Genomic DNA, 20,079 nt, shown 5'->3' with positions numbered 1-20,079 from the left:
ACAAAGAATTTCTATTCATATATGGCCCTCGAGGGACTACGGTGCAATTTTGGCCCTTTATAAATACAAAGACTAATCTATGCCCACTAAACATGCATAAAAATACATGTTAAAAAAAAACTCACTCACCCACTCATCCACCCATGGTTCGATTGAGGGGCCCCTGCCCTTGGACCTACGTTGCATGCAGAGCAAGGTTTGAACACGGGCCGCCACACTAGGCAGATGCCCTATGCTATGGCATCCATTTTAAAGAACAAGGCAAAAAAAGGGGGGGGAAAGTGAAGTTGGGATTGCTCTCCCCCCCCCCCCCCAAAGACACCATAACGGATCATATAACGGGAGTGCATTAATGATAGCTTCACGACCAGAACAAGCGCACCATGGGCACCGCCCACGGATCATGGACGAGCAAGATTGCCTACCGCCACCACAGCTGCCCTCTAACCTTCTCTTCCCTAGTTGGTCCCTCTCTTGAGCAATTGAAGGTCCAAGCTAGGGTAGAGTGGCCCAGATAGATTTTGTGGTTGATCACGTTTCTTTAAAAGAAAACATGATCAACCCATTTTGGGGGGGATGGTAAAATTAATCGAAGTGCTTGCTCGTCCCTTCCTCCTTGGCTGCCTCTGTCCTCCCATAGTTTTGATTTCTATCAACTTGCTATTGCACTCCTGCTAAATTATGCAATGACAATGTTGAATTCTCTGTGCGCATCTTTTTTTGGGGGGGAATTCACATGATCCTTCGATTAAGTTACATCCTAATTGCCTTTGGTCAAATTCTTCACTTCCCTCATCTTCCCCGTTGAATCGACACAATGTGAAAGTATTTCCTACATCCAAATGTGAAAGGGCCTTTGGTGCCATGATCCGCATGTTGGCAATGAAGAAGAGGCATAACTAGTGAGATAAAAATTAAACATAAGCAAATGAGATCCAAGAAATGAACAAGTGGCGACAATTCCAAGAAGCTACTTCTAAGGAATAAAAGTGCAGAAAAGCCCGAGTACGTGAAGGAGATAGGGGCATGTGTCATGTTATTCAAGATGACCTTGGCACATTAGGGAGTAGGGAACCGGCTCCCGGAGCCGATTCCCGAGAGGAAACCGGGGCCACCCGAAGGCCGGGAGCTGGTTGCCTCAACTTTCGACCAAGATCGGCGACCGGGCCAAATGCCCGACCGTCGATGGATGGGGGAGGCGATGCCAAGACGTAGACACGTGTCGACTTTGCATTTGTGAATCGGAGATGGCGAGGTTTTTGGTGGGCGTGACTTGGTCTAGATGGCAGGCTGACAGGCCGCGTGCCAGGCTGACAAGCTGCATCGCGGGCCACGTGGCAAGGATGATCTAACAGTTGTTGTGAGGTGATGATCGCGAGCCATTGGATCATGCCTTGGAGTTTAATGGCCTCCCTGTAGTGTTTTAAATAGCCGGTGGATTTTACCTGTTCTGGGCAATGCAGCCGGTGGATATCTGGAGCATGCATTGATCCAACGGCTGGGATCTTGTTTCCGTCGACCCCAGCCATTGACCAAAGTGGAAAATCAAGTCAAGATGTAATACCATGTTATGAAGTGTCAGAGATAATAGAACAGCATACACCACACTACCCCAAAGCGGATAGGATTCATATGCATCTTACACTAGTCTGTGTAAAAGTAGAAATAGAACACACGAATCAGAAATGACTCAGCAAGCTAAACATCAAAATTATATCACCGTGCTCCACAAATACATGGACATGGAGCACGCATTGATCCAACATCTGGGATCTTGTTTCCGTCGACCCCAGCCATTGACCAAAGTGGAAAATCAAGTCAAGATGTAATACCATGTTATGAAGTGTCAGAGATAATAGAACAGCATACACCACACTACCCCAAAGCGGATAGGATTCATATGCATCTTACCCTAGTCTGTGTAGAGGTAGAAATAGAACACACGAATCAGAAATGACTCAGCAAGCTAAACATCAAAATTATATCACCGTGCTCCACAAATACATGGACATGGGTGGGTACAAAACCTGTTACACGAAGTGCTCCACTCTATCAATAAAGGGGCTGACCTCCTATGGCTACCTCAAACTGAGCACAAAAGGGGACATAAGGACTGCTCATGCAACTGCTCGCCCTCCCTCCTTGTGCGTGCCTGCTGTTAGAGGCTTCAATGGACTCAGGGATTGGGCCAAAGTGGCCCCTTATAGACTGAAGGGAGACAGCCATTCACTTGTTTCAACCTGCCCACCATCCTCCACAGTCTGCAGCTCTGAAAGTGCATCTAGATGTTTCCACATGCAAGGTTCCGATAAGAGAGTCCCAAGAATGAATTCTGAGTCAGTCTCCCTAAAAATTTCATCACCAACATTTTCATCCAGCTTGTAGCAATTGTCAAATGCCTCCACAATGAAGTATCAACGTCTGTCTGTTGAGAGGGGCTTCTCTCTCCATTCTCCAGCATGCCTGACGTGCAGTCTACTGAAATCACCAAAGAAATCCACAAACTCTTGTGGTCATCACTAGCAGTGTAGCCATCATTGGCCTTGGTTCGCATGATGCTTGTCCTTGAAGTAAGCCAGACATATGTTTGAATTGGCCATGAAATTGGTTCTAGTCATACCCTTGTACCTATGAATCCATGAATCCAAGCAAGTCATGCTCTAACCCTGAGTGTCTTGCCTCCTCATCTCTACTGGTGATGACCGCTATGTTTTTGGTCCCACTAACCGAGCACCTCTGGCTCTCCATCTTCACAAAAGAATCTAGGTATTTGGCCTCCATGGACAGCTTGAATGTGGTCACACCACTGCTCTGCTTACCTCATCTCAATGCTCTCCTCATTGGGGATAGGTGGGTAACAATAAAAGCAACAATGAAGGCTTCTCCTTGTCTGACGTTGACTCGTTCTCCTTGGACTGGGATCTGCCTTCTTCCAATCCCGTCCATTGTACCCAACATATCACTGCAGAAATCTTCTCCTTCTCATTCCTGCCATCTAAAGAGTTGTCGCTCTGATTTGGTATGCCATCCTTTTCTTGGATTTGCTGTGCTTATTCTTGCCCTTCTCCAAAGCAACCATCTTGTTATCTCTATTCTGACAATATTTGCTCTTCCTGCACCAACATAGCCCCATCTCTTCAGATATGAGTGGCTTTGATCTCTCCACAGTTTTTATACAGGTTACAAATGACCTGAAGCTCTCTCAAAGGATATTCAACAGGAGTATTGCAGGTGCTTGAGAGTCCATGTTATAGGAAGTTGGTTTGCGACTGCCTTTACCTTGATGACCTTCTCGTGTGCCTATATAAGGCCATGCTGTGCCAGTCATTCCAGCACTATGCGTGCTGTTGGACTGCCCATACTTGGATCCATCTTGATCAGTCTCACTTGAACTGTCAAGCCCTCTTCCTGACTTCAACAATGGACTTGTATGCACAGCCCCTTCATAGCCATATGCTCCCTCAAACTCTAGTGTGGATCTTGTCAGATAGATGCGAAGAGAGAGAAGATATGTGCAGGAAATGCAAGAGGAGAAGATGCTGGAACTCTGCTTTATTACTGGAGAAATTACGATCAAATGATGTACAACAATGGACAAACATAGCCCTATTTATAGGTTTTGTTGGGGGGGGGGGGGGGAGACTGCTCATCGGTCTGGCCCTACAACATGTTTTGGCTGGTCGGTTGACCCGACCAGGGTGGTCAGTTGGCTGGCCTGACTGAGTCCTCCAATAGCTATCCAGCCCCTACCAGCTCATATTCAGCCCCTAACTCCAAGCCCTACATCCAGCCCACATACCCTGGCAAAGCCCCCCAACTACTAGCACAAAACCAGGGAGAGAAGAATACAAAACAACTACCAACCTCGGGTGGGCACACCCATAATAACGGCCCTCACTCCCTATGGTACAGACAAGATATGAACATAATTCTAGAAATGCAAGGCCAAAGGACACTTGATACAGTGCCCGTTAAAGAAGAACAAGCAGGCTGAGAAAGAGAAGCCATTGGCCCTATGGAGCTCCAAGCTCCTGAATCCATGAGCATTCTGAAATGTTTTGGCCAATTACAAAAATCAGCCTTGTTTTTTCCAGTTTAATGATGGGAGCACTCAACTGCATGTTTCCACACATGGCCAAATCCCTACGTGTGCCCACAAAGGCTGGGCGGTTCCAAGCCAAAGGCCTTTCTAAATAAAAAAACCTAATGCCAACCATTGACGGCCATGGCCAGGTACATATCCAAATGCCCTTCTTATTGCTCCTCTTGACAGTGCAAAATGTCATCATTATATACCTTGGAGACAATAGCAGCAAGATGTTCTTAACTACAACTTTGGTAAAGTTCAGATTCAACACGAATGCAAGAACATTATCATCCAAGCTGGAGTTCAAGTATGATCTGGATGGTGAAAACAGGCCGACAGTCATATCTCATTTATGTTGAGACAATAAGACTTCTGTTGGACGATTAACCTGAGACTAAATCCATGGCAATCTCTCTCCAAGGACCTTCCAATATGGGCATCATTTGGATTTTATTGATTGAAGGACAAATATTTCAGAGGTGAAACAAATTTTAAATGTATACTTTTCAATTTCCACCGATACAAGCAGTTTGAAGATAAAGATTTTAGAAGTATAAGTCCATGTGGATAGATCGCCAAAATTCACACGTTTAAAAGCTCCAGTAACTAAATAACCCCTTAAATCAGACAAATCAACATCAACACACACGCTTGAATCAAGAGTAGATTTTAATATCTAACGCTATGAAACATCAAAACATATCATTCCAGTGAGTTATTTGAAAGAGTAATTAACTCCAAATGTATCCATAAAGAATGCCACAATGGGAGAGTCAAAACTATGGAATTCATTTACTCTGCCCGTTTACACTATTTCAAAGAGGGATTGATTTTAAAACACTATTCCACAGATCCAAAAATAAGTTTTGTACAACAAAATGCACCTGTCGGATAATCTACATTTTTATGTAAAGTGTGACACAAGTGATACCCCTAGACAAAGACCTACACCTACAATCTCTTCCTCGACCATTGGATTCGTGGAGAGTTTTCCATAGAGTTTTCCATGAACTAGAGGGCAAAACAAAGAACACAGGAGCAATTTGGCTCCTCTATGCGTGAAAGAAAGAGCTATTAGTTGCATTGCGATGAATCTTTACAACATTTAAAAGGCACATGTCGAAAAACAAATTACAAGAATTTGATCGCCTAGAGGCTACATGCTCTTATCCTGTGCACGGATAGAGCTTAGCAACTGTAACTGACTTGCTCGACTTGAGTATCTACATCGTGGAGTCTGTCTGGACTAGTGTATCCTTCCGAGAGTGAAATACTGGATTCATCACTTCTGTCCTGGTCAACTTCCAAGCCTAAAGAACCTCCCATTTGAAAGACTGGCCCTGGATCCTCATCATCTATGTAATCAGCTTCTAATCTTTGCTTGAATTTTTGATCGCTGCAATTAAGAAACCATTCTAAACTGCACTGTATACCCTTTCTAGAGATCTGCGTGTACCGAGGTTGTATTCTTGCTTTCAGACTGTACGTGAAGTAAGCGGGGAAATCCACAGCTTCTCTACAAGGCCGCTTCATCTCGTGGAGCAGGAAGTTCAAGCTTGGCTCTAAAGCTTGTTTGATGCTCATGGCAAGCAACTGTGGACAATCCGTCACCATTTTTGCCACATCCTCGGCAGAAAACCCTGCACTTCTTAAGAAAGTGACCCTTTCCATTGCCAGCGCCTCTTTTATATATAGCACCTGCGGCAGCTTCTCAAGAATTCTCGGCACGTCACAAGAAGCAACTTTCACCTGCTCTACGAGCCATTTGGTCTTTTCACTCAAGTTTGGGTCCAAATTTTGCCCTATTATGTCTGGGTATTGAGTTATCATGCCAGGAATTGCGTCATCCTGAACCCCAGCCTTTTTAAGGCTATCCACAGCAGGTCGCATTCTGTCATGGAGACCAAAGCCAAGTATTTGAGGGCGCATTTCCAAGAGCTTGGCAACGATGCTCAAAGGTATTCCGAGACTTACAAGAAAGTCCACCTTCGGTTTAATCATCTTCGCTACTCTCATACCCATGATTTCAGGATACTCGGTAAGCATGCCACCAATGGATCTTGTCTTTACGCCAATGCTTACGAGATAAGCCACTGAGGTACTCATGGTTCCCTCCAGTCTGAAGCCTAATACATCAGGGAACCGCAACAAGACTCTAGGGATGTCTTTCTCCTTAATGTCCATCCCCTGTAGATAATCAATCACGGGCATGAGATCGATAACCACACTGGAGTGAAGGATCATTGGATACTTTTCGATAAAATGTGGCAAGTCTTTCGCGGTTATGCCAAGTTTCTCCAGATAATCCAGCACAGGGACCATGTTTTTTTTGACACTGCAGGTGACCATAAGAGGATAATTGCCGATGGCTTCAGTACGCAGGCCAATCTTTTTAAGAAAATCAATGCGTTCCTGCATCACCTCTACGGAGGACGGAAGCTCGACGTCGGCAAGCTCCAAGGTGTCAATCCCTTCCCTTCTCAAGTAATCCAAGACTTTCTCCCTCGCCTCGGCAGGCTGCGGAATGATCCCAAAGGTCAGAGAAGGGACTGGCGTATTGAGTTCACTCGTTCTAGGAGAAGCGGAGGCCAAGGAGGTGGAGAAAGCCTTGCAAACTCTGCTTGGTCCAAATCCGAGCGTCCTGCTGCCTGCATGGTGAAATGGGGAGTCTGCGAAGGGGATACAAACTGCAGTCTCAAGAGCGGAAAGGAAAGGGATCCAATGAGAGGAAGAAGCGAGGAAGGAGAGGCAACGACGGCGATGGGGTCTGAAATTTGAGAAGAGGAGGAAAGTATGAGAAGCGACGATGGGAGGGGAGGAGAGGAAGGAGCAAGGGCAGGGAGAAGGAGCATGAGCATGAGCAGAGCAGAGCTTCATGGCTATGGCGGTAGCTTCTGCAGCAGCAGCAGAAGAAGAAGATGAAGAAGATGATGATGATGATGAAGAAGTTCATCAAAATTTACCTTGGTGAGTTACCCTGAGCTAACTTGAGCCAAGTCCCACCTGCCTGGGTTTGTCTCGGTCATATCTGCTTCGCATCTTCTACGCTCTCTGGTTCGGCTGACCACGGTCACACTGCCCCGACGAAAAGAAATAGGAGCATAGGAGGTTGGCTCCATGGGTGTTGTGGTTATCATCACTTTTTCTAACAATTGTAGCAAGTTCTGATTCGACAGCAATAGCAGCAAGAGGAAAAGAAGAGCACTTGCATTCTAGTCCTAGGTGACCCAAGTCCCCCATGCCTAGGTCCCTGGTATCTTCTTCACTCTCCAGTTAGTTATGGAGCACGGAGTCCACATTTGAGGTGGCACCGAATACATACGGTCGGGGGAAAGAGTTCTTCATGAGATGTATGGAGGAGGAGGAGAGCAAAGCTTCGTTGCGATGGCAGTAGCTGCAAAAGAAGAGGAGGAAGACTAAAAGTAAAAGAGGAGCACTCATCTCCTAACAAATCAGAAAAATTTTGAACAAATTTTGTAGCTAAAATCTAACTAAATTGCCTAAAATTCTGAGATTTTTACAAAATTGAGAGAATAGTTTTTACATATGAAAATGAACAGGTTGAAAGTTCATTGTATATAGTTTGTTGGTTTTTATCGCCCTCTATCTATCTATCCGTCTTTACTTATTTTGGAGATGCGAGGTGGCACTAAAAGGCTATGCCACGTGGCACCTGCTCTCTCCATGCACATCCACCTTGCTCTTTCCTTATAAAGACATGTTTCTCGCCGAGTGGGTTTTTCAAAAAAACAATACTCTCTACCTCCTCTCTCTCTCTCTCTCTCTCTCTCTCTCTCTCTCTCTCTCTCTCTCTCTCTCTTTCTCTTTCCTCACAACATCTGCCTCTGCAACTTTCATGTTTGTCTCAGGACCCCATTTCACTATGACACATGCAGGCCATGCACAACTCACACGATTGGAGAGACAATGCTTCCAAGCGCACTTTCAGGATCCACCGGCGAAGTGCTAGCTCTTCGATATACTAGTGCGACCAACTACCATGTATGCAGCACCCTTTTGGGGTTGTGATCTACCGATAGCAAAGTGGAGGAGATTTGAGCGGCTCCAGGTAACCATGGGATCTAGGTTTGGAGCAAGCCCTCAGTCCCTCATGAGCAGTGTTCGCCATGACACCACTACAAACTGATGCCATCTTCCAAACAGTGGCATTCATTCATAGACTTTGGGCCCTACCCCACTAGAGACTACGAGGTTGGCCCTAAAGTCATCCAGAGGATTAGCTAAGAGTGGGGTGGACACATGGTATGCACGTATATCCACATGGTTTGCCAAACACAGGATTTAGATGGACAGCAGGCTCCCTCCCTTTCAATACAGTATGGATGCACCACCTGAGTATCTTGTGAGATGAGATTAACCGTATCATATGGTTAGATCTCCTCCATCTCCACACATCTTGGACCTGGGGGGTGATCAGGAGCTCCCCACCAAGACCCAATTTTACCATGATCACTTCTTGAGCGTCGGCAGAGGAGGGATTCATCATCAGAGGCCCCAGTATCTCGAGGACAGAGGAGTCTCACATGCATTGAGGGTCGCTATTGGGCAAATGCAGGTTTCATCCAATTAGTTGAGGATTGAGACAGGGAGAGCAACATGTATACCCAGAGAGGAGTGGATCTGTATGCTATGCACACTAGGAGTGATTGATTGAGACAGAGGAGCACTTTCTCTACATCTACCTAGCCTACTACGAGATCCGAGGGCGATACCATTGTCTCTACCAGGATGGGAGTGGCTTCGACCCACTATCACGATCGTTCCACTTCCATGACTAGGTCTGCATTGGACTTTACCTGCTTGAGATGTGCTAATGCAGGGAGACCCTACTACGACAGATCAGAGAGTAGCAAGAGGCAATCAGACCACATGATACAGAGGCTGACCAGACATAGTGGCGAATCATAGATTTCTATGTCTTTGAGTTAGCTCCATGATGACAAAATATGAAGAGGGGAGAGGAGAAGAGTGGAGATGAGGACAGAGGGCATAGCTAGAGAGCACACCACAAATGACTAACTGTACACTAGATTTAGTTGAAAATGTATATTATATACAAATCCTTTAGGGTTAGGGTTAGGGCATCTAACCCTTTTCTTTATAGCACTCTATTGGGTTAGTGCTATGCACATATCTAACACATGATGTTGAGATGGTTTCTCAACACTTCCCTCAAGATCAACATCATGAAGTAGGCCTTTCCTCAAGATGATGATTCTGGAACCGAAGAAGGACTGAACATTACATTCCATCACACCCCTTTTATGGGAATGTCCTTCCTTTGAGTCAAACCAAGAGCTTATCGATGCTTCTCGAAAAGCTCTTGGTCAAGTGGTTTGGTAAAGATGTCTGCAATATTTTCTTTGCTATCACAATGCTACAATGTGATGTCACCAAGTCTCTGATGAAGTGCTCTCTGACATCAATGTGCTTTGCTGGAGTGGTATATTGGATTCTTGGCCAATGCTTGAGCTGATTGATTATCATAGTATACTGTTGTTGGCTTTGATTCATCAAAGTAATCTATTTCTAACAATAGTCTTCTGAGCCATATAGCCTCACATGCACCTGTAGTGAGTGCCCTATATTCTGCTTCAGTCAAAGATAAAGAAACAATTGGCTGTTTGTTTGACAACCATGATATAGCACCTTGGCCAAGGAGAAATGCATATCCCTGTGTCGATCTCCTAGTCTAATGATCTCTGGCATAGTCACTGTCACAATCTCCATGCAACCTTGGATGACTTCCTTTGTATTCTATTCCAAACTGTCTTGCCCATCTAATGTATCTCAAGACTCTTTTAGCAGCATTCCCGTGATACTGTTTTGGATTTGACATAAACTATGCTAGTGAACTTACCACATAACAAATATCTGGCCATGTGATAGTCATATATATAAGAGATCCGATGAGCTGCCGATAGTACCTGTCATTGACCGTAGGCTTTTCTAAATCATATGTAAGTTTCAAACTATGTTCCATGGGAGTGGCTACAATCTTGCAATCTTCCATATGAAACTTCTTCAGAAGACTGTCAACATTGTTCAACTGACTCATAAAGGTGCTGTCTGAACTCAATTCCAAGACAATAGTGCATAAGTCCAAGATCTTTCATGTCGAACTCTGCAGATAGGTCTTGTTTCAATATTTTGATGAAGCTATCATTGCTTCCGGTCACAATTAGATCATTTACGTACAAAAGTGCAATAATAATGTCTTTCCCTTGAACTTTGTAGTAGAGAGTATGATTTTATGTATCCCAGGTTAGCAAAATAACTGTCAATTCTCTTGTACCAACTTTTGGGTGCTTGCTTTAAGCTGTAGAGACTTTTCTTGAGATGGCAAACCTAATTCTTTTTTCTTGGTTCAACATAACCTGCTGGTTGTTGCATGTAGACTTCCTCATCTAGATAACCATTGAGAAAAGCATGTAGACTTCACCATTGATAAAAGCATTCTTTACATCGAGCTGGTACACATTCCATCTGCTGAGTGTCGCTAGTGATATCAAGAACTGTATGGAATCCATCTTTGCTACTAGAGCATAAGTCTCATCATAGTCTTGATCATATTGCAGTGCAAATCCTTCTGCAACTAGTCTTGCTTTGTATCTTTTAATGCTTCCATCTGAATTGTATTTCACTTTGTAAAACCCATTTGTTTGCTATGGCCTTCTTTCTTAGTGGAAGTTCGCATAATTCCCAAGTATTATTTTTGTACAAAGCTTCCATTTCTTCATTCATAACAAATTGCCATTGTGGCTTGTAAACTGTATCTTCGAAGTACACTGGCTCTTCTGTAGCAATGATGGTAGTCATAAGAGCATAGTTGGTGGTTTCAACCTGAATTGCTTTGCCTTTTTGAGCATATGTCAATTTGGCAAGTGGCCTGCTTTCCGTAGTAGACCGTCTGAGTTGTTGTTGCTCTTCTTGAGGTGCCTCTGGCAATTCTGTCTCTTCTTCATCAACCTTTTCTGTAGGTGACTGAGTAACCAGTGTCTCTATCTCCTGTGCATTTGAGGTTTTCCATTCTTATTCCTCATCAAAGATTACATCTCTGGAGATAATAACCTTTCGGTTGATGGGACCATACAACTTGTATGCTTCGGTTTCTTCATTGTAGCCAACCATGATGCATTTGTGTGACTTTGCATCCAATTTTCTGTGATGGTTTTCATGTATGTGGGCATATGCTATGCAACCAAATATGCGGAGATCCCCAATGTGTGGCTTGTGTCCAGTTAATGCTTCATAAGGTGTCATACCCTAAATCAGTTCTCAGTTGGAAGCCAATTAAGCAAGTAGTGTGCAGTGGCAATTGCTTGTATCCAATACTGATTTGGATGATGTTTTGCTCTAGCAGTGTCTGCTAAAGTACCATTCTTTCATTCTTCTCTTGCATTCTATTGAGGAGTATCTACATAAGTGAATTGTCTTCTAATGCCATTACTTCTGCAAAAGTTCATGAATGCTGAAGACATGTATTCACCTCCTCTGTCTGATCTCATGATTTTGATCTTTATGCTTGTCTGGTTTTCTAACATGGCTTTGAATTCTTGAAATCTGGAAAATACTTCAGTTTTCACTTTTAGAAAGTAGACCCAACAATATCTGTTGTAGTCATTAATGAAAGTCAAGTAGGAAAGTGAACCATTGATAATGTGGGTCTGGGCAGGCATAACCCCATACATCTGTGTGTATCAAATCAAGAATGCCTCATTCTCGAGAGGTGCTTCTGCTAAAGTTGGTTCACTTTTGTTTTTACTGAAGCAACATGCTTTACAAACTTTTCCAAGAAATTGAAGTTTCGAAATTCCAATTGCCATATTCTGATTTCTGAGCTCTATTAAGCTTTTGAAATTGGTATGTCCATATCTCTTGTGCCCTATTGCATAAAGTGGCATCTGTTGCGATTGAGGTGACATGGCATGTAAATCTAGTACTGAAGCTAGCAGTCTGAACAAGCGTCCTTCCTTGACAACTTTTTCTACTACCTAATATCCTCTCGATGTGTCTATGATCGTGCATTCATCTCCATCGAAGATGACTCGATAGTTGTGTTCCGTCATTTGCCCAATTGACAAGAGGTTCTTACTGAGCTTTGGAACATAGAGGACATCTTTAACCAATCCTTTCGTACTAGTGAAATTGTTCATAGGAACAATGCCTTTCCCTTGAACTGGATTCGATGTGTTATATGTAGTGTAGATAACGTTCTTCTATACTTCTAATGGTTTCATCTCTGTGAACCATTCCTGATGTTTTGTCATATGAGATAATGTGCCACTATCGATGTACCAAGGATTGACTTGATAATTGCATTCCCCTTTCAAATCGCAATCAATTTCAAGATACATTGTTTCAGTCTTCTGCATATCCTCACTTGCATGAAACATATTCTCAGGTTCATTGGCATAATGACTGTGACTTGAATGTCCACCGCGATGATTTTCTCTTCTGCGAAAATTCCCTCGATTGCTACTTGATTGACCACTGTGGTCATACTGCTTCTTGTGGCAATCTCTTTCATAGTGTCCAAACTTATGATAGTAGTTGCATTAATGTTTGATATGTTGGTGCATTCCCTCGTCCTTGGAATCTTCCTCGGTTGGAATGATTTCCTCTTTGCTGATGCTAATGTTGTTGAGGATGATGTTGATGATGAGTCTAACTTTGTTGGCTAAAATGATCTACCTTTGCCTATGCTTCTATCTAACACTGTGAATTCTTGATCATGGGAATGACCTTTACATGCATGAATAGCTTGAGTCCTGAGTTCTTTACCAAGTAAAATTGACCATAGTTATTCTAGTGTTAGAATTGGTTGTTGGATGGCAATACTCTGGACTAGATTCTCATATTCCTCTCCTAGTCCATTCAGGATGACTTGAACCATTTCTGTTGGATTCATGGTCTCTCCAGTTGCTATGAGTTGATTGTTGTAATCCTTGATCCTGAGTACATAAGCATGACCAGTTTCACTGTTGTTGTGGAAACTCTGCTTGATTTGGTTTCTCAATGTGAGAATCCTAGAAGTGTTCTTAGACTCGTAAAGAGTTGCAAACGTATCCCATGCTTCTTTTGATGTCTTGACTGTGTTGAGTTATCCTAGCATGAAATCTTGCACATTCTGCTTGATCAAATGATATTCATATTTGTCTTTCTTGTCCCATTTTGCTTGTGCTTGGGCAATGGTAGGATTTGCTATAGGTGCAGTCACTGTTGGTGTAACTATAAATCCTACTACTGGTGTTGCGGCAATAGGTGGAGTAGAGACCATACCTTAGCTCATACCTTTGCCTCTAATTATGTGCTCATGGCACCATATCTCTCAACACATCATGCATTTCAATATTTTCTATGAGTCCATTGCAATTAAGATGAGCCAAGCCAAGCTTGCAAATTGTTGCTGAATGTTGAAATGATTTGCCATAATTCTTATTATGATGTAATATTTTCCCCTTTATCGAAAAGAAGAAATTTGGGACAACCATGTTGTAAAATCATGATCCAATTAAGAATTATCCACATTGGCAAGGCTTTTGCAATCATCCAATGAGTGATGGAATTAGTAAGAACAATTATGTAAGATTTGTTGTTAGGAAAGGTCCTGCTACATCATATGAGATTATCTCAAAAGATTCACATGTTGAAATAGATTGCAGACCTCCCCTCTAGTGTCTGAGGAACGGACTTGTGAACTTGACATAGGGGGAACAATTGGAGTAGATGGGATACAAAGGCAAGGTTTAAATGGTGATTTATGGTAGAACAATAGACAGTCATAAAGCTCAAAATGGGGTGGAGGTTTATGGCCCGAAAACTATTGTACGATTCAAACAATTTGTGGGTAGAAGAATATGGATTTCCTAAAAGAGAATAAGGAGGGAGAAGGCAAATTAGGTACTAGAAGGAGGAGTTTTTTAAGCAAATAGAGGACAGGTGGATGATAATGTTTTATCAAAGATGACAGTTGATTATACATGTGCTCTAGAAAAGGTATCTGCTACCGTTGTACTTGTCGGGATGGTATCTAATGGTGAAGTCATAGTCCTACAACTATCTTGCCAAACATCTAGTCAATTACTTTTTTCTATCAATTCTATCAACGCATTATGATCTTTTTGAATAAAAAAATGAGATCCATGAACACACATATGAAACTTTGTGACTTCCCAAACAATAGCAAAACATTCCAAATTAGTTCTTGAATAATTGTTTTGTTGTTTTTCACTTGATTTACTAATGTATGAAATCGACCACCATTGCGACTATTCGTCTTGCTACAAAAGAGCATGTCCCAATCCATGGTCACATTTATTGGTTCAAATCATGAATAGTTTGGAGAAACTTGGATGTTGAAGAATGAAATATTCTTTCAAAATTTGGAATTTTTTCAAATGATGATTGGCACCCTTGGAATAGTAGTGAGTGATTCTAGGCCATTTAATTCCCACTACAAATATATCTACAAATTGTACTAGCAATTTTTCGAGCTTCTTCTCTTTTTGGACTTTTAACCATGACATCCATGGAATTGGTTTGGCATTGGGAAGCCAAAAGAACTTGTTCCTGTAGCCAATCCAAGCTTTGCCTCTCATAGAGTAGCCAGCTAGATCTTAGAGTTAAAGGGAAAATTTGTTGAGGAAGGATTGTAACATTGATCATGAACTTCTATGAGAAGAATTTGACAAGAAAGGTTGATCCTATCGAGGACTCTATCAAAGTCTTAGAATCTTTGAATAGAATAGAATGACGGAATGTTGAGTGAATGTGAAGTTTTAACTAAGAGACTAATGAGGAATGCACTCTAATGATAGATGCTCCAAAATCAACTAAACATAGGATAGGAATATTATTGAATAAGGATGATACTACAAAGGATACAAATAAGGAAGGAGATGCACCAGAGCTTAACATGAACTTGAGGACTGCTCTCCTCTTAAGAAACCAAGTTGTAGAATGAAAAGTAGACAAATACAAAGGGTACAGAAGAGGGAGGAGATTTACTTGAATTTGAGGACTTATCTCTTGTCAAGAACACAAGGCACTACAAAGGATATAGATAACAGAGGATATTTACTTGAACCTGAGGACTTATCTCCTCTCAAGGATCCAAGTTGTAGAATATAAATCAAATAGTTGTATATTTTGAATTCTAGGATTGAGGAAGTGACATATCTATTTATGTGTCCAAAATGATTACAATGAAAATAACATGGTATATCTTGAGAATCCCTATTAGGTACCTTAATTTTACCTAATACAAACTTATGATAAGAAAAATAGGGTTTAATCATTGTGAACATGAAGTATGTCCACAAGAGTGGAATTTTGAATAGGAGTAGGGAGAATTGGAGGTAGGGATGGGAGTTTTATTTAGGTGATTTGATGCATTGAGCAATCATGAGGAGTTCTTCATTTAAGGTCTTTGGTCCTTGGTCTTGAGTTCAGGTCTTGAGTTCATTAAGAGATTTCAAACAATGTAAACAAGGCCAACTTCTAATGTTCTAGCATATTTTTGTCTACCCTCATGACAAGTGAGTTTGGCCCCAAATTGTGAAACATATTTTATTGGAGATTGTCTAAGATGCTACAATTGTTTCAATGTGTCTTTCATTGTATCTATATTCTCAAATGCGCTTAAAAGAGCTAATATTAAATGTGGCCAATGTGATTTTATACCTTTGTTAAGTTGATGATATGATGCCACGATAAGGCGTTGGAATGTTGATTTTATTTTTTTGACCTCTCAATTGTCATCTGACCTACTATGATATTTTGCAAGATGATCAAAATGGTTCAGCCAAAGGTATATCATGGCCTCAACACTAGAATTGATGTTGCGTCTGAAGCCGAATTGGTCATATTGATGTTCGACACCTCGGGGGGGTCACTCATCATATGTAACCCTATCACGTGAGTTCAACAGAAGGATATTTTTTATTCCTAAAATTGACAGAAATAAATATACATAAGGGACTATTTAAAATAGTTTTGGAAAAAATTTACAGATTTGTATAGAAAAGGGGTACATTTTATTAATGAAAAAATTTACAAATAAGGGATTATAAATATAGGCCTTGAACGCACGTGATATAGAGGGTTTATACATAGTGACCCCCCTGAGTTCGACACTAATGTAGAAAATAAGGAGGCAAGAAATAACTTTAAAATTATTGGTCTACCCTGCTTGATTCAACTCTATTTACATGGTAGATCACACAAGGTTGGATTACAAGGATGGTGGAAGAAAGAAAACTCTAGTTTGATAGAAAATGGAAGCACCAATTATTATTTTGGAAGATGGTTAGGTAGATGTGAGTTGAGTCATGCAAAGGTATAAAAGTTACTAGAATGTCTCCTTCATAGAACTATGAGTGGCACAAAGATGTGGTGCATGCTAAAGAAGGTGATATGAATTCAAGGATGGAAAAGCACTAATCAGAGATTTCAAATCCAAACCTAAAGACTCTCAATCTTAAACTGATGTAATGCAAGCCAGTTATCTTTTGTAGTAGATCGTAGTTAATAGATCGTAGTTAACCTATAATAGCTTTGTGAGTGCTATACACACTCCCAAGAGACTCTCAGTCTATAACTGATGTTTGGTGTTTATCTCTTTGAAGTGTGTTTTGTCCCATAGGCCCGTGAGGTACTTCTTTCTTTCTTTCTTTCTTAGTTAATTTCTCAGATCATGTTTTTGCTCCTAGGGCTCGTTTATCAGTAGTTTTTTTGGGAGGGGTGATAGACACCTGTACTTTCCTCACTTGGAGATATTCTCATGACTGGTTTCGGTGTTAGGGTCTCATGGGCTTTTTTGGCCTTCAACATAGATTAATAATTCTTTCTTTCTTTCTTTCTTTTTTTGCATGTGTATACGTGCTCTTCAATGCAAAAATAAAGAGGCTATTGTCAAGAATGTTAGAAATTTACCTGTTTATATAGAGTACTAGCCACAACATAAAATTTTCCTCTTGTATATCCTACATTTTGACGTAGCTTTATGACTGTGTAGGCTATCTTCAACTACCAAAAATAGGTATAGGGACTCAATCGATCCTCAGGGAGCTAATAAAATTCATGTTGTCCTTAAGATAAATAATAAAGAGTTGTTTTTTTGTAAGACACCCCACATCACAGATACAAGAGAGTATATCATTCAATCTTGAAAGTAGTTGAAGTAATGGTGTACCTGGCTGGGTCAAAACATAGAGCCTAGTCAAAAGTAATAACCACTGCAACATTAAAATCTACTAATAGGGTACAATAAAAACTCATTAAAATTTAAAGAATCATAAGAGAGTTCTTTTTATTTGTTTTCTCACTCCCACAATATTGTGTTAGATGTTTTTATTGAACCTTACAAGTTTCATGGCCTTGTTATTTCATGTGTGACCCCATTTTGGGCCTTTGACAACACCCAAAAGCCTATTCTTCTTCATTTTGAGACCACACTTTTGTCCTATAACATTGCCTGCTTCTGCATCCCCCAAGCTCACACCTCGAGTTCCCTTGGGTATGATATGTTCCCTTCTACAACTCCTCCGAACCTCTTTCTCCTTCCATGGTGCATCCCCCAAGCTTAATCCAAGGAAGTTTCCTTGGTTATGTGTGTTCCCTTTTACATCTTGTTCATACCACATCTTGCTTTCCTTCTGCTTCCTTACTTTTATCCAATTGTAGTAGCAACCCCTTGCTTTGCCTCTCCACTATGCATATCCAAATCTTTCAATAGGAAATCCATATCGGTGGCCATTTACATGGTCATGCATTTCAGATGTGCATGTATTGTTGTGTCCATTGGACTATTTTCAGAATTTCCTTCTTCTCTTGGTGGTGCAGCTATCAAATAAAATCTACCTTCATAAGATTCAGGATATATCAAAACTTAGAAATTAACATTTTCATCAAGCATGAAAAAGAATAAAAGAAAGAAAAGAGTGACTTTATAAATAGAAGTACAAGTAAATGAGGGGAAACAAATGAAAACAAATTAGTAAGCAAAGCTACGCTTATGTTCTCATCATCAGTAACCCAACATAGATTGCCATTTGAGTATAGAAAGGTTCAAACTCTCTTGGGTAGACGTAATGCTTATTAAGCTATCCCATTCCAAATAACGAAAACTAAACTCGCAAAAAGGAAAACAGCAAAGCAAGGGGAAAAAAAAATACAGAGACAAAGAAAGAAAGAAATTTTATTATAGTCTATAGGAGATTTTAAAGGTCTATGAGACTCAAAAACTAGATATAGTAGAAAGAAAGAAATATTATCACATAAAGTATAGATACATCTTTCACATGCCATCTACCTACCCTATCTCAACTAACTTGTGTCAAGGTGCCCAAAATCATGCAATTGAGATCCTCGATGCATGTTGGAGATGAATCTAGGTGTAGCCTCACAATTTGGTAAACCTGTCCTCTGAGTTTAACGAAAATCTCAAGTGGTGCTAGCCAGGTGCTAGCCAAGTGCTAGCCAAGTCCTTACGTGTAGAGATGCAATAGATCTAGGTGAGCGGAATGGAGTAGGCTATACTAAATAGTGGCAGCCTGTTCATCTGTAATCCCAAGCCTACAAACCATTTGTGTGTCTAAGTAGACCAGCTACTCTAATCTCCCTCCACCTCTAGTGCCATAAGTGACCATCTAGAAGACTGCATTAAGCTACAAAGGGGTAGCCCCAAACTCTACTAATACAATATGGGGTGGGACTAGTATGATCTGATGTGGGACCAATGTCTTGCTACAAGCAAGAAGTAGAACCTGAAGGCTCTCTATGCAGGACTAATCTATCTCCAATTGGTTTATCCCCAAAAGAGGCTTCCATACATCCCAAGTGGGTGGACAAGTGAATCGAATAAGAGAGACTTGGTATTGGGGTCTTGGAAATGCAAGTAAAATTACTAACACTGGAGTTTGGCTAATTTTGCATGGCTTGTCACATCATGAATACCGGGCCCAAGAAGAGAACCCCTAGATAATGGGTTGTCACATCATGAAGACCGGGCCTAAGAAGAGAACCCCTAGATATGTATATGACACAACAATCTCTACTGGTGCCCCATAAAAGGTAACTACTTTCGATGTGTGGCTTCCTGTGATGTTTTGAAGATCATAACCTTGGCTTTAACCAAGTTGACCTTCAAACCAGGTATCTCACAGAAGGACTCAAGTGCAACCAAATGCCCTTGGAGATACTCGGCTAATAAGGAGAGTAGAACCACATCATCTACATACAATAGAATTGGGATCAAGAACCAGTGAGATGCTGATCCTCCCTACCCTTTGCACTACCTTCTCCCCCCACCTCCCCTCTCTTCTCCCTAGCTCCTGAAGTAATGTGGACACCAAAAGCAAGCAATAGTTGCCTCTACAAGTCAATACGGAGTCTCTGTCATCGAACGGAACAGGGAAAAGCTCAAAAAACGACTTTTTCTTTGAAAGCTCTTAACAGGCTCTCAAAACCACTTCGCAAAGCCAAAGTGACTTTTCCAAAGGTTCCTCCAAGGTCTCTGCACACTCGGATGCAAGTAAAGTCACCCACAAAGCTTCCCACAAAGCTTCTCCTTCCTCCCACAGAGCTGCTGAGCTTCCAAGCATTCACACATGCTCAGCTAGATCACCCGGGCTCTGATACCAGTTGAGAGTGCTCTCAACGGAAGCAAGAACGGAAGAAGGAGAGAGAGCGAGAGAGAGAGACAGAGAGCCACACAAGTTTTGGTGGGTGCAGAACCACCCTAATCTTCTTTTTCATTCATTTATATATGTGTTTGAGTATTGTACATAACTGGGGTTAAGGCACAGTGACCTTTAACCCCACAGTTTTCATAGACACTTATTCTGGTACTCATGTCTCTCTGGCACACTGAATTCTTTTTTGAATTTGTGTTGCAGCTTGTTGCATACTAGACTTTTTCCCAAAGTTCTTCTTGTACATGGTCTTCCTTATCCAACCCCATCATATCT

The 20,079-nt window shown here is 41.5% G+C and overlaps 1 protein-coding gene across 1 annotated transcript; it reads right to left on the bottom strand.

The window, feature by feature from the left end:
• Positions 1-5,026: 5,026 nt before the first annotated feature.
• Positions 5,027-7,141, bottom strand: LOC147880135 (transcription termination factor MTERF4, chloroplastic-like). The gene has a single exon (XM_087372163.1). It carries the CDS (start codon positions 6,962-6,964, stop codon positions 5,276-5,278), a length of 1,689 nt encoding a protein of 562 aa, XP_087228289.1. The 5' UTR covers positions 6,965-7,141; the 3' UTR covers positions 5,027-5,275.
• Positions 7,142-20,079: the final 12,938 nt, after the last annotated feature.

Source organism: Dipteris shenzhenensis, chromosome 33 (genome assembly GCF_047967505.1).
Source record: "Dipteris shenzhenensis isolate YYH24624 ecotype China chromosome 33, Dip_SZ_1.0, whole genome shotgun sequence".
Lineage (NCBI taxonomy): Eukaryota > Viridiplantae > Streptophyta > Polypodiopsida > Gleicheniales > Dipteridaceae > Dipteris > Dipteris shenzhenensis.
The sequence above is the reverse complement of the archived record's forward strand: the minus strand, read 5'-3'. Positions and strand labels throughout refer to the sequence as shown.